The 13,773-nt window shown below is 30.8% G+C and overlaps 1 protein-coding gene across 3 annotated transcripts in view; it reads right to left on the bottom strand.

The window, feature by feature from the left end:
* LOC126848442 (formin-like protein) overlaps window positions 1-12,992 on the bottom strand; it is a 45,079-nt gene extending 32,087 nt beyond the window's left edge. For all 3 annotated transcript variants that reach the window (XM_050589354.1, XM_050589355.1, XM_050589356.1), the window contains exon 1: window positions 12,282-12,992. In XM_050589354.1, coding sequence (XP_050445311.1) covers window positions 12,282-12,515 — 234 coding nt within the window. In that variant the 5' untranslated portion in view covers window positions 12,516-12,992. The remainder of the gene's footprint in view (window positions 1-12,281) is intronic.
* Between the last annotated feature and the right edge of the window lie 781 nt (window positions 12,993-13,773).

Here is a 13,773-nt window from a genome sequence, read left to right as displayed (position 1 = left end):
GTCATTCTATATATAGAATACGCTGGTTTTATCTCTTCCCGTGGATATTTTTGAGTGGCAGTCTTTGGGCGTCATTGTTCGACTGTAGAGAGCCAAGTCTGCCAATATATCGATGCATTTTTTATTTTATTTTCTCTTTCTCTTGTCATTGCCAGAGTATTTTCTAAATTCTGCGCTATCGTTATATCGACGCCGTTAATCACAATGCAAAAGTAGGTATATATGTTCCTATATCAAATGAAGCGATGTTCATATAATGGCAACAGCATGATAAAGAAAGTGTTTCAAATACAAGCGTAAATTATATAAACCCAGAAAGATATTTCGAATACAATCTCTCCCTCTCCAATCACATTAAAGTGATATAAATTTGCTTTACTATCTTAATTTCTTCATTATATGTTAATATTTGTCTTTTATTGTTATTAATGAGAAAATACTGCATAATAGGTAATCATATTATACTTCTGATATTGAAAGAGAATTACAGTAAAATTAAAATCAGACTTCTTTTCTAATGTGAACAAATTTTGTCAACTTATCGAATCTTTTACACGGCAAAAGCTCTGCGCGTATAATTTCTTTCTTCATAAATAACGATTATCGATCGAATGATGAAAGATTTATCGAATGTTTATTAATATTTCAAAATGGTTGCATTCCGGCTGAGAAGAGAACCTTTTGATAAAAAAAATTATTTACAAAAATGTTTTGGATAAATGTTATTATGTTAAAACTATTATTCTTATACTCCAAAACTCTGTATTTATTAGATTTCTTTAGATACGTTCCAATTTTCTCGCAATAATAACCCTCTCATCGACTATCTACGAAAAAAGATTGTCCTCCGGCCGGTTCCACCGGGAACGAAAGATATTTTAGTCCCAGAATGAAGATAAAACAAAAACGCAACAAACGTGATTGGATGCAGAAGCGGATACACCAAACCTCAAAGTCTTGTTTCTATCGAATATTTGTGTTTCCGTTTCTACCAGAGTCTCGAATCCTATAATAATGTCTATAACTTTCTTTTATAATACAAAAAAAAATTTTTCAAAAATTTATTGAGTAATTATTTAACCGGTCAAATATATCTAATAAGTTGTTTTTTTCCGGGGAGAATAAATAAAATATATTTTTACAAAAAAATGTTTTATATAATTGTTTCTTAATTTTTGTCCTTAATTTGTATATTTTATTTCATACATCTAATTATATTTTATATATTACATTACTTTTCTACGAAAAAAAAAAAAAAAAAAAAATATATATATATGTATAATGAGAAAATCGGTACACGCTGTGCAAGAAAATAATTTTTATCAAAAAAATAAATTTGCACAATAAATAGTTAAGTTAAAAAAATAATTAAGTTTCTTGATGTATGAGCACATAAGCTTTAATGCGGGCATGATATCTTCATTTTTGAATTTTTATGCTAATGGATTGAATCTATACTAACGCATTCTTCAGCGATAGCTGATAATTTATTACTAGCTAACAGTGTGATCATCTCAAAGCTGCCGTTCATCACCATTCCGACGACGCGGCGTGCAAATAGCGACTTTATTAAAGACGCATCAATAATGCAAAACGTAGACTCTCGGAGTCACCGTAAAGGCTCAAAAGTTGGCGCGACGAGACGCCGCGACGAAAAATAAAAATAAATATGCAGCCCGAAGGAAATAATTTTAGATGTATTAATATATTTTTCCATGCTTTAACAGTAATTAAGATAAAACAGAATGTATATCAGATTGTTTAAATTTTTCAAATAAAAAAAAGAAAAGTGTTTTCTGAATAATGTAAGCGCGTGGAAAAATTTTATTAAATCTTAATTAAAACTTATATTTCTCGCAATAATCATAATCATGTTTTAACAATATTAAATTAAAATTAATTTAACTTATTTAAAAATTTTGAAATTTTAAACTGTTCTGTTTCTGAAAGGAATCACAATTAATTACATTTAACGAATATTTAGATATGATTTGTAGAGAGTATAACATCACTGATGTGTTATTTTTAGAATGATATTATGAATATGATCTATTCATAATTTCTTTAAGATTGGAATTTTTCTCTTATCGTTTTTAACTTTTTTATTAAAGAGATAACATTTTTTTCTCATAGCTCGTAATTTTTATGAGATATCGATTTAAAAACAAAGTCATAACTTTACTTATTTTTTATTTTTATGAAAGTTATAAGAAGTTCGAGTATTTTATATCTACAGTGTCGTTTTAGTATCTAGAGTTAAGATATTATAAGTATCTCTATTCTGTAGAATCCTCCAACTCGAGAAATTTTCTTCTTGCCTTATTCATTCATTCGTGTTCGGCCAGTTGGCCATTCCAGTTGGCATAGTTCCAGGACCCATTGTCACGATCCACCAGAGAAGTGGGCGTCGTCGGTCAAAGGGTGGAGAAATTGCATATGTGTTAGTGTGATGTGTGAATACATGTATGCGCGCTCTTCTCATGTAAGGTCCTCGAGAAGAGGATCGTTTGCCCGTGCTGCTATCGAGCCGGTGGGTACATGTATCTCCTCTATAAACCGGTAAGCTTATGCTCGGTCGACAGCTCTTCCTTAAGAATGCGACAAAATTGGGCGCAGGTTGGGGGATAGCGTGCATTGACTTTATGACTTTCTAGAACCGAAGCATTTCTACACAAGCGCTGCCGAATTAATGAAAGAGATAAAATCGTAAGGGGAATAACAAAGTTGTTGAATCGCGATATATGTATGTGATGAGTGACATTTAAAAACACAGAGAAAAAATTAATTTCGTTAGTTCATTAATGGTATAAATTGTCTTCTTACAATAGGATTTTTTTTTTCGACTATTTTACACTGATTCCAACACATACATTCTATTTTTCATTATAAATTGAAATAGTAGCCAGGAAGTCAATTGAATCTCGTTTCAACTTAGGTGACATATAGGCTGTAACTTGTATTTTAAGTTACTGATGATAGACATTTATAGCTCGTTACACACATAATTAGCAAACAACAAGTAATTATCCGAACAAACAGGGTAACGAGGCAAAGACACGATCGGTAATCATAAATAATCGCTAACTCAACAACTCATGTGATTATTCACGTGCATAAACGTCAAACAAAGGCGCGGAGTGCATTGTGCAATACGAGTCCATATATATCATATGTTTAATTTAATAATATGTGTAACAGTATATGTTTAACAGCTTAATGTTTAATAGTTAATATGTTTAATAGTTAATGATATTGCCGCAAAATATGTTTTCTTCATCATAAAATTTCAATTTGCAATATCAATATTAAAAATTTTATCTTTGAATCAATTTGCAAGTTTCACTTTTCTTTCAAATTATAGATTACATAAAGTTATAAAGAAACTTCATCATAGCTTTAAAAGTAATTATAACAAATTATTAAATGCACATATTAAAAAAATAATTTAAACACGGAAGTGATTTCGAAAAATGTATATACGTGTATATTTGTACAAAATTGCTTATTATAACACAGAAATCTCAAGGCTTTTTCCTGTTATATCATTAATAATTAAACACCATATAAACAGTTTGACGTTACTGTAATTCGCGTTATTGTGCACTGACACGTGCGATATTGAAAATATGCACCGCGTCATTTTTTAGACAATAATATCTTTGTGTTGCAATCAAGGACCGAGATAAAATCAAGTACAGAATAAGATATAAGAAAAGTGTAATAGATAGAGAAACTGTCGGAAATATATATTAGTATACTTTTTTCCTAGGGTGTAGTATGTGAATATTAAAAATATATGCTTTCTATCGCTTTTTATCGATATTAAAACATGCTTTTCTCTCTCGGCATATATAAATATATTTCCATAGCATATATCCACCATAATCGGTTGAAATTAGAAATATTCTAGAAGCAATTGTCCAAAAGTGCATTTATATAATGTAAATTATTAATTACATATTTTATAAAACAAAAAAAAATATATAAAAATAATATTAGTTTACGATTAATTTGAAGAGATAATGTTGCGAATGATATCCGGAAGTGAATATCGAATAACGGAATTGTTATAGGAACATCGATTTTCGCAGTGATGTTTGAGTAGCGATGAAAAGTAACAGAGTAATAGAGATGGATGCAGTGTTTTATACATCACGAAAAAACTAAAAAAAGACTTTTAACTAACATTTTGAATTGTACTGACTTGAACAAAATAAATATTTAATAACTATTCTACATTTTTATATTGTTTTATAGTGAAATAATGAATTCTGTAATTTGCAAAATATTTTTTATTTTATTACAATCAATCAATTTCTTACAACACTTCTCTTGTAGTGAAATTACCGAAGTGTTACGTAAAAACCAAGTATAATTCTCTTTATCTGAGAATTGGCATATTGAGATAACTGTTTGTTGCGTATAATGCGTTTCCTGTACTTGTGGTTACCCATCTCAGAAATGAGCTGACCGGTTATTGCTCTCATCTTGACTATTTTTTTTATGCGAACAAACTTTATATGTTACAGAAAAAAAAAATGAGATAAAAATCACGTCAAATTTTCAAATAGAATCACGTTTATAAAAATTATATTTTTATAAACGTGATTCTATTTGAAAATTATTATATTTTTTATCACAATATACATTACACTTCATATATATACATAATTAATTTCATTTTTTTTATATTACGAAATTTACTATATATATATAATATTTATTAGTACATTTATACTTATGATATCCATATAAAAGTTGGTAATATTTTCAATTTGATTAAATTATTTTATTTGTTTGCTATTATATTGTCTTGTACTTTGATTCATATTTCATAATATATATATATATATATATATATATATATATATATATATATATATATATACCCCTTAAGTCCATAATAAATATGTACTTATCTATCTATATAATATCTTAACAATACATCATATGTGAAATGCCAATAAAGAATTAATATCTCTGAATAATGATATTAATAAATTTGTTTTAAGACAAAATTTATTACAAATTCACCAATGATAGATTCTATCGTTAAGAAACAGATGATTAACAGGACGAAATTAACGAAATATACATAAATCATGTGTACTGAAAAAAGTCATTTACTTCCACGCGATGAAATGTAATAGCGCGAATGACAAGAAAATGATTCGACTCTCGAGCCTTATATTAGATATCCGTCCGTGGAAATTGTGAGAGAATAGGTCAGAGAAGATGAGGATATAACATCGAGGTCAGGAAAAACTTTGACGCGCCCTGGAGTCAAGTCTCGTGATTCAAACACAAGGCGGCTTCTACGTCTAATCGGCGCCGCGGCAATATGACTCATCGACAAGCATCTATAGTGAAATCCCACGATAATATATTTCCAGTCGCCGAGATGACGATGACGCACATAATCTTTCGCTCTCTCGTCGAGGAGTTGTCGTTAATGTTCGCCAATAATTTTTTAAACGATCTTTTGAATTTTCGACACGCGATGCCCTTTCGTTACTCGGACAGAGACGACGGATTCTCGGAACTGACCGAATCGTTCTGTCGTTATCAGCGGACCGACAATCGTAAATATAGCTCGCGATAGTTGACAGCCCCTCCCCCAAGCGCGTACTATTCAGTACTTCAAAACGTGCGTGCGAGCAGCGTGCTTTGTTAGCACAGCGCTTCTCAACTCGGTTTCGCGTGATATCGAAAGCACATAGAAGAAAGTTCGAGCCAAATCTCCATCTAAATTGTCACAGATGAATCTCAAAGTCGAGCTCTGCCGAATACCTGTTAAAATTTTTATCAAGCCAAACCTCGTCGCCGCCGTCACGAGTATTTTTGCGAGATTTATAATTTGTTTGCTTTAAGTCTCGTAATTTATATGGATGAATTCATATGTCACATAAATAACTCTTTGGGATATCACATTTATATATGCACATTTATATTTAGATGTATAGTATGTAGTAAAAAAAAGCAGGTGTGAGAGAGAAAGACCACGGTAAATTCATGTACAAATTAATTACTTAATTTTAATTATTTAAAATAGAGACAGAAAATATCTATATAATGTACATTTAATTTTAATAATCATTTATATTATTTATATTTTATTATATAATTAATATTATTATATTAATTATAATTATTAATTTATTATATAAGAAATATAATCAATTATATTATTTGGTGTCATGGAATCATTACATGGAGTCGCATTGTCATTTTTTATATGCATATATTCCAAGATTAAAGCTGAAATTTTTATCTCTTAATCTCGTTCCTCAAAGGTTTGTCGTTTCATTCTAATTTATTAAAATGTTGAAAAGATTTTTAGATAATACCACAGTATAATTGATTATATTAACTTTATCCTTGAACAAGTAAGTAGGCTTTTTCTTAATGACAGCTACGTAAGTAAAGTGCTAAAGTAAAGTATATTCGATCGTGCTAACTTTTAATCGCGACTGCGATGATATACAGATCGTATATCAAAATACTCCTTGCACAATGTATTTTCCTATCTGATACTAGTGTTGACAATATTAAAAGTTCTCTAGATACCTCAGATTACTTATAAAATAAAATTTCTAATTATAAATAAAAATACTTTTGGCACGTTGTAAACAAACATAAGTGCAAAAACAAAAATAATATACTGATATGCCAAATTAAATTATGTTTTTATAGTTTTTTTTTCGTGTCTATATTTTAATCATATGCTTAAATATAAGCTTTATCAAAAGATTGAAAATAAACTCAAAACTATATAATGTGATAATATAGAGCAATCTCATTATCGAAACTTTGTTGACGTGCCACAAAATTTACACTAAAAATTAATATTGTAATTTTTAATAAAAAAATATATATGTATATATAAAATTATTGTTTCCTTTTACTAAAATTATTATATTAATTTCTAATATAAATTTTATATTATTTAATTTAGATTTTTATTCCAATTAAGATCGATCTACAATGAGTAATAAAAGTATCAGTTTTGGAAATATATTATAGAATCATAACATCATTCAGTTACTGTCATACCAAGGGGGTTTACGACCTATTGATGATGAAAACGAGTTTTTTGATGAAAAAGATACGAGATGTCGCGAAAATAATGACCCGTGTTAATGTTAACGACATCGATTGACCGCTTCATGACAATGACAAGGAAAATAGAGAGAGGAAGATGTCGAATGTTGCAAAGAGCGCGTTTAACGATAATTAACATTCTTAACGCCGCTCGTCACGTCCCATAATGCGGCCAACGGCGTTTTTCCGGCCGGTTGAGCCGGTTAAACAAAATCACCCGTGATGATCGCGTGCCGGTGTTTTCTGGATGCGACTATAATTTTAATCTGTAGCGATGTAGATGTACCACCATTTTCCGTAACGACTTGATTGATCCTCTATTATTACAAGAACCCATGGAAATCGATGCAAATTTTATGGTTTTTTTTTCATCAATTTTTCTTGATATAAAAATTACTATACAACAATATTTGTTCTAAATGGATATATTTAAAATTATTTCGAAGGAAATAATTTTTCTCTCTCTCGCTAAAAATCCTCGACTGACATACATTGCTATATTTTTGAGATCAATCTGCAAAGATACTTCTATATGCAAAGATATGAGTTGAAAATACAGTAGCAGATATATTCGGCCTCACAAAGGATTCAATGTATTGAAATACCGGGAATTATATCGATGGTTACAAAGATGGAGAGTCACGGAGATCAAGAGTGGCCAGATGGAAGGGACAGACGAAAGAGGCAGAGAAAATCGAATAAAATCGAGTTAATACAAGCTGAAGGGAAGACTTGTTGTTTACGATATGTTCGTCATTGCCACGACGTTGGCAATACCACGATGCACAATCGAATCTTATTTGGTGAGAGTCGTTACTCGTTGTAGGCGTGCCATGTCCTTCTCCATTTTCGTCATCTGTCTCTTTCTCTCTCTTCCTCCTTTCTCTTTACCTTTTTTAAGCACAAGTTCTTTTGACCTTTTACTATTTCGTATTATGAGAAGAAAGATTCCAGAAAATTTATTAATTTTATCACTAATCTAATACCAAATAAATGATTTATGGATAGCATAAAATATATGCATATAAAAAAATTATTATATATATATATATATTTTTTTTTTCTACAAGAGATATCATACTATCTCTATTATCAAATACTATATATAATGAAAGGGTAAAGCTATGCAATCACCGCTATGTGGAATTTTGATTAAAATGCGATAAGACAATTCAAGATATCGACCTGCTCAAGGCGTGTCAGACGATCTTGCATCATCGATCTTAAATTTTATCATCAAATAATTTAATAACGTTTGATCATTTCCAAGATATAAGTTACGGTTATAATAATTCATATCTGTTTTGATTTGTAAACTCATTCTGATGAAACCGTCAGAATTAATCAAACATAATCCACACATGCAGCTTATACATGTGATTAGTTCTTATACTGTAATCAATGATAGATATACAATATCTGTACGCAGTGTCTATCAAAATTAAAGAGTATACATTGTCAAACAAACCTTATTAATTATATTTTTATGTATTACGTTCTTATTTTCATTTTTCAATAACTCTTTTTAAATGTATAAGAGAATTGAAATTAAATTATAATTTCTTCGATTTTTTTTTGAATCCACAGTATTTATTTGCCAGAATACGTATTCACTCCATTGTGATGTATTCATAAATCTATTTAATAGAAAGTAATATGATAAAACGATTAGATTCGAGTAAAAGTCATAATAAAATTTAAAAAAAAAGAGTTAATAACATCTTAATTTAAGTTACAGTCAGTTTCTCTAATTAAGCGTCTATTTCATTGTATAGACGATATAATCCGTAGCATCAAGCTTGTAAAAATGGCATTATATCGTGACGCATCGTAAAAATGAGACAGTGGAATTACAAGACCGTAAAAGGGCGCGTCGCAATACAAATAAAAACATTTAATTGTATAAAACCAGGGTTCGCGGCAACACCGATGATCTGCGTTTGTTTGTGTCTTGCTCTCCAATGACCCTAACACTCTTGTACATTTTTATGGTTCTATATTTCCGAAATTATATTCCATATTTTCACACTGCACTAAAAAAAAAGATCGTTTACAATTGGTTATGAAAATTCAGCTTTGATTAAAGTTACTTAGAACCTTGGTGAAATAGTTTCAACTAAACGTAATTATGATAAAATAATTTGGTTAATAGGTTGATTTAGCAGGCTCGACTAAACCTAAAGTTTTCGAAATGTTCGTTATTACCAAATTTTGTTATTATTATTATTATATATAATTAGTAATAATAAAAAATTCATAATGATGCATTACTAAATGTATCTTGGTCTACATTGATTCAAGTTTAGCCAGAATTTTTTTTCAGTATGCCAATTATCAGAAATAAGAAGTATCTTTTAAAATCTTTTAAAAAAATATAATATATACGTCTCTTTTTATTAAATTTTATATCAATCTTTCGTCTGTCTTTTTTCTTCTCATCACACATTTCTAGTATCAATACTACCGATATAATATATATATATATATATATATATATATATATATATATATATATATATATATATATATATAATCAATAATATAAATTAAATAAAAGCGCCTTTGCAAACACAAGATATGGCTACAGGCAAACATTATGACCCAAGTAGAATGTACCCGAGTTCAGAGATATTTAGTCATGCTATAAGTTACAAACCCCACACGTGTTGATACCAATCCGCTTATTATGTTACACCTTGAGGCGGTAAAGATAAATACGATCGTGCTCTCATGTCACACCGATCCGCAGCTGAATGAAAATGCTAACCGTTGCACACCTCTTACTTTACTATGTAACCAAATTAAAGTTCGCGTGCAATGGAATAGGACCACTAGCTTGTATCTCGTTGCCATCGATCAATATTTATCACAGATTTAAACTTATTATTTTATAATGTATTTGAAATTATCAAAGTTATTTTTAAAGCATTGCTTGATCAATTTGTGTTTTTATCATTTCTTAATTAATCCTTTTTCATAATTTCTTAATACTTCATATTTAGTGTCTAATCGCATATATGTATATAAAAATTTAAATTAAAATTTTATTCAAAATTTTATTGAAATCTATGTAAAATTAAAGACTAGAGAAATACATTTATTTGCACTCGTAAAACTTAATTTAAGAAAACTGTTGTTTTTAAAATAATTTTTTTATTACAAAAATTCAATGATAGTCTTCATTTATTGCTCTGGTATTTAGTTCGTGCTTTTCAGAATGATATATCATAAAAATAGAGATTTATAACACAATAATACATTAGTTAGTTATTAGCATTAGCAAAACATTATCGTTTTGATTAAACCATCTTCTTTATCAATATTCTTATAATGAAATTTTTCTCAATATTCATTGTCAAGCATTTCATTATTAGTGTTGAAATATTAATAATAAATATTTATTATCTAAAACAACTTTATCTCGATTTCATTCGAGCATCAAAACATTGTAGCAGAATTGGCGAAAGAATTTAAATTAAAAAACTCATATCAGCAAGATTGTCAAATCCAAATAAATCAATCAAAAAGAAAATTTTTTACCATTATTTTTTGCGATTATAAATGCAATAGTGCACGATAAAATTTAGATAGATCTATGTAAAAAAATAAAAATGTTTATAATAATTATTATCCATATAAAAAATATATAGACTTTTAAGAAGTTAGTGCGTTATTACTAATAATCTGTCATTCTCAAAGATAAAAATAAAAGCTTAAATTTGTTAAAGTGTATATGAAGCTGTTTGTGCGCGCGCGTATAAAAGAGAGAGAGCGAGAGCGAAAGAGAGAAAAAGAGAAATTTAATTTAATTTATTATTATTATTTATATATATAATATTCTTTTTAAATTAAATTTAAAGAGAATATTTAAAGTTTTTAGATAATTTAAACCAAATGTTTTATATTGTTTGTTTTTTATTCATGCGATGAAATGGATTATAAAATTGGAATACAATATAAGAAGTTTTATAACAAATGTCTTTAATAATAGGCATTAGAGGAGGGTATTTGTAATTTGCAATTTAAAGAACTTTGCTTAAAGAGTTTTAAATTTTAAATTCATTGAATTCATTCGCAATTAACGCCTTGTATAAAATTGTGATTTCACGTAATTAGATTCTTTTTGAGCGTCCTGATCAAAGAAATATGATCTTGTGAAGGGTTCATCACGTCGTACGTTTGTTCACGAGACACGCGCCGAATGCGTGCCTTAATTGGTCATCGGGAATATTCGGAGACAATTAACAGTCACGTGGGTAGAACTTCTATTATTATTTCTATTTGTGCATAAAATTAATGTAAGAAAGAATACGAATTTCAACAAGTCTCAAATACATTTGCAAAATATTTAAAATTTAAAAATTTTATCAAATATTATAGAAACAAATCTCTCTTTTAAAGTGATCTCTTATGAGTTTAGTGATTCTCTTAATTTGTCGGACAAATGTATTCAATCATATTTAAAAAAGAATAAATATATCGATAAGAAACACAGATATGTTTAATTACTGTTATTAGTATAATTATTGTATAAATAAAGATAGGTTGATGCATATTTTGCTTCTGTTAATATATTAAACAAACAAATTTATGATACACAAATACTTATGTTGTATATTTCTAAAAACATTGAAAAATTATTAAAAAACAAGATTAATACCAAGAAATATTAATGGTAAATGCTATTATCTACATGCAAATGCCAAGTAATTTTTATTTATCGTTTATTTATTGTATACTTATTTTTGTTTATCGTTTATATTTTGTACATTTATTTGATTTTATATTTTATATTATTACTCCTAAGATATTTTCTAAAGCTTTCATCTGATTGAAATAAGTTTCGCGCGCGTGAATATTCGTTCAAAATAGCTCATCAACATTAATTCGGAATGAATCTCGCTAATATCATTTAAAAACAATCAAACTCTTTTTACATAATTTTTTGTCAATAGCGTATAAGTTTTAAATTTCAGATTTTTGTATGGATGTGACAAAACTATATTTTTCGAGTACACATAGACATTTATTCAAATCGCCACGAGATTCACTGCGAGAGTAATGTTTACGAGCGCAGAGCAGATGACAAAGTTTTATCCAGCTTGTCATTTATTACTTAGGATTAGGATGAACGAAAGGGAGAGAGATAGAGCAGTTCTCTTTTTTGTTCGCGTACTCACCAGCACTTTGGTGAAACGCCTCTCGAGCTCGATTGCGTCCGGCATCGGTTGTCTCGGCGCGCTGCGTACGCTGCCGCTGCGTACGCTGCCGCTGCGTGTGTGAGGTCCGCCCAGGCTGCCCATGCCCAGGCTGGGTTGACACGAGTGATGAGGCACGCCGGCCTTGACACCGCCGACGAATACCTCGCGAACACCACCATCGCTCTCGCCGCCGCGGCTTTGCACGATTCCCATACCTCGTCGATTTTGCACGCGCGCGCGCGCGCGCGAGCGAGCTCGTTTCGCGCCGGTATGCGCGATTCCTCAGATTCTCGACCCGACACGCAACCGCTGCTGCAACGCGGCGCGAGACGTCAAGTATCACGCGATTGACGATTGACGCGACTGTTAGCACGCACACATGTACACACACACACACACATACACTTCGTTGTCGCACACGCGTGCACACTGCAGGGAAAACGTCAACAACGGGCGCGAACGCGGCGATGCATCCTTCGCCTTCCTCGAGTCACCGGCGCCGGTGAACACTTTAGAAAGGACGACGGTGGACGTCCGAGATGTGCCGGGCTCCTGGACCCGATCGTGCAACAGGTATCGCCGGACGGCCGTCCATCGCGAATACGGAGACTTCCACGAACTCTCACGGACGCGCGCGCGGCTTCCCAGCACCGACGTACACTATTCACCACGTTCACCGGACAAAGTGTTTTCAGCATCTGCGCTAACTTTCCGCTCGTCGCCTCTCATCCCTGCCTATCTTCTCCCACTAGCCATTAGACTTCTATCGCACATGCGCGGTCGTCGAGCGTGGCGCCATCTTCCTCGGCGCGAGATTCAATCATGCGTTCTGCACTCTGTATATCTACAGAGATAAAACAAGTTATTTCTTCATAAAATAAATGTTTTCGAAGAATCAACAAGAAAATGAGAAAGAAAGAGAGAGAGAGAAAGCGAGAGCGATTTGTCGGATACATTATTTGTCTAGCGGTTTTTATATCTACGATACTTTGGTAGCAAAATAAAAAAGAAGAGAAATTAATAACATAATCTCTTTCTCTCTTATTCGCATCTACGCCATAATGTTCACGGAATGATTAACTTGCATGATTGAATGCTTAACGATTTTAGGAAAATTTATGTTTTATATAAAACAGGATCAAAATCTTTGTCTCTTCCTGACGAAGGAAATAAGTAGTTGACACAGATGACATAGTATAACAGTATCACACGATTAACTATTAAATAAAAAATTTTAAAGTCTCGAAAATTTTTCTATTTGATAACAAATTATGTGATATTGTACTACATTAATCGTGTTCCAAAATTCACTGCCAGTACTGAAAATTTATAGTTTACATTACATGCACTAGATTTGGCAATGAATTTTGAAACGCGGCCTAATAAACGCGGCTTCTACACGCACAGGCCGCGGATACGCTTGCGCGCGATTAACGGCGACGCGATAGCCAATCAACTTACAACTTTTCCA

The sequence above is a fragment of the Cataglyphis hispanica genome, chromosome 3, assembly GCF_021464435.1.
Source record: "Cataglyphis hispanica isolate Lineage 1 chromosome 3, ULB_Chis1_1.0, whole genome shotgun sequence".
In the NCBI taxonomy this organism is placed as follows: Eukaryota; Metazoa; Arthropoda; class Insecta; order Hymenoptera; family Formicidae; genus Cataglyphis; species Cataglyphis hispanica.
The sequence above is the reverse complement of the archived record's forward strand: the minus strand, read 5'-3'. Positions and strand labels throughout refer to the sequence as shown.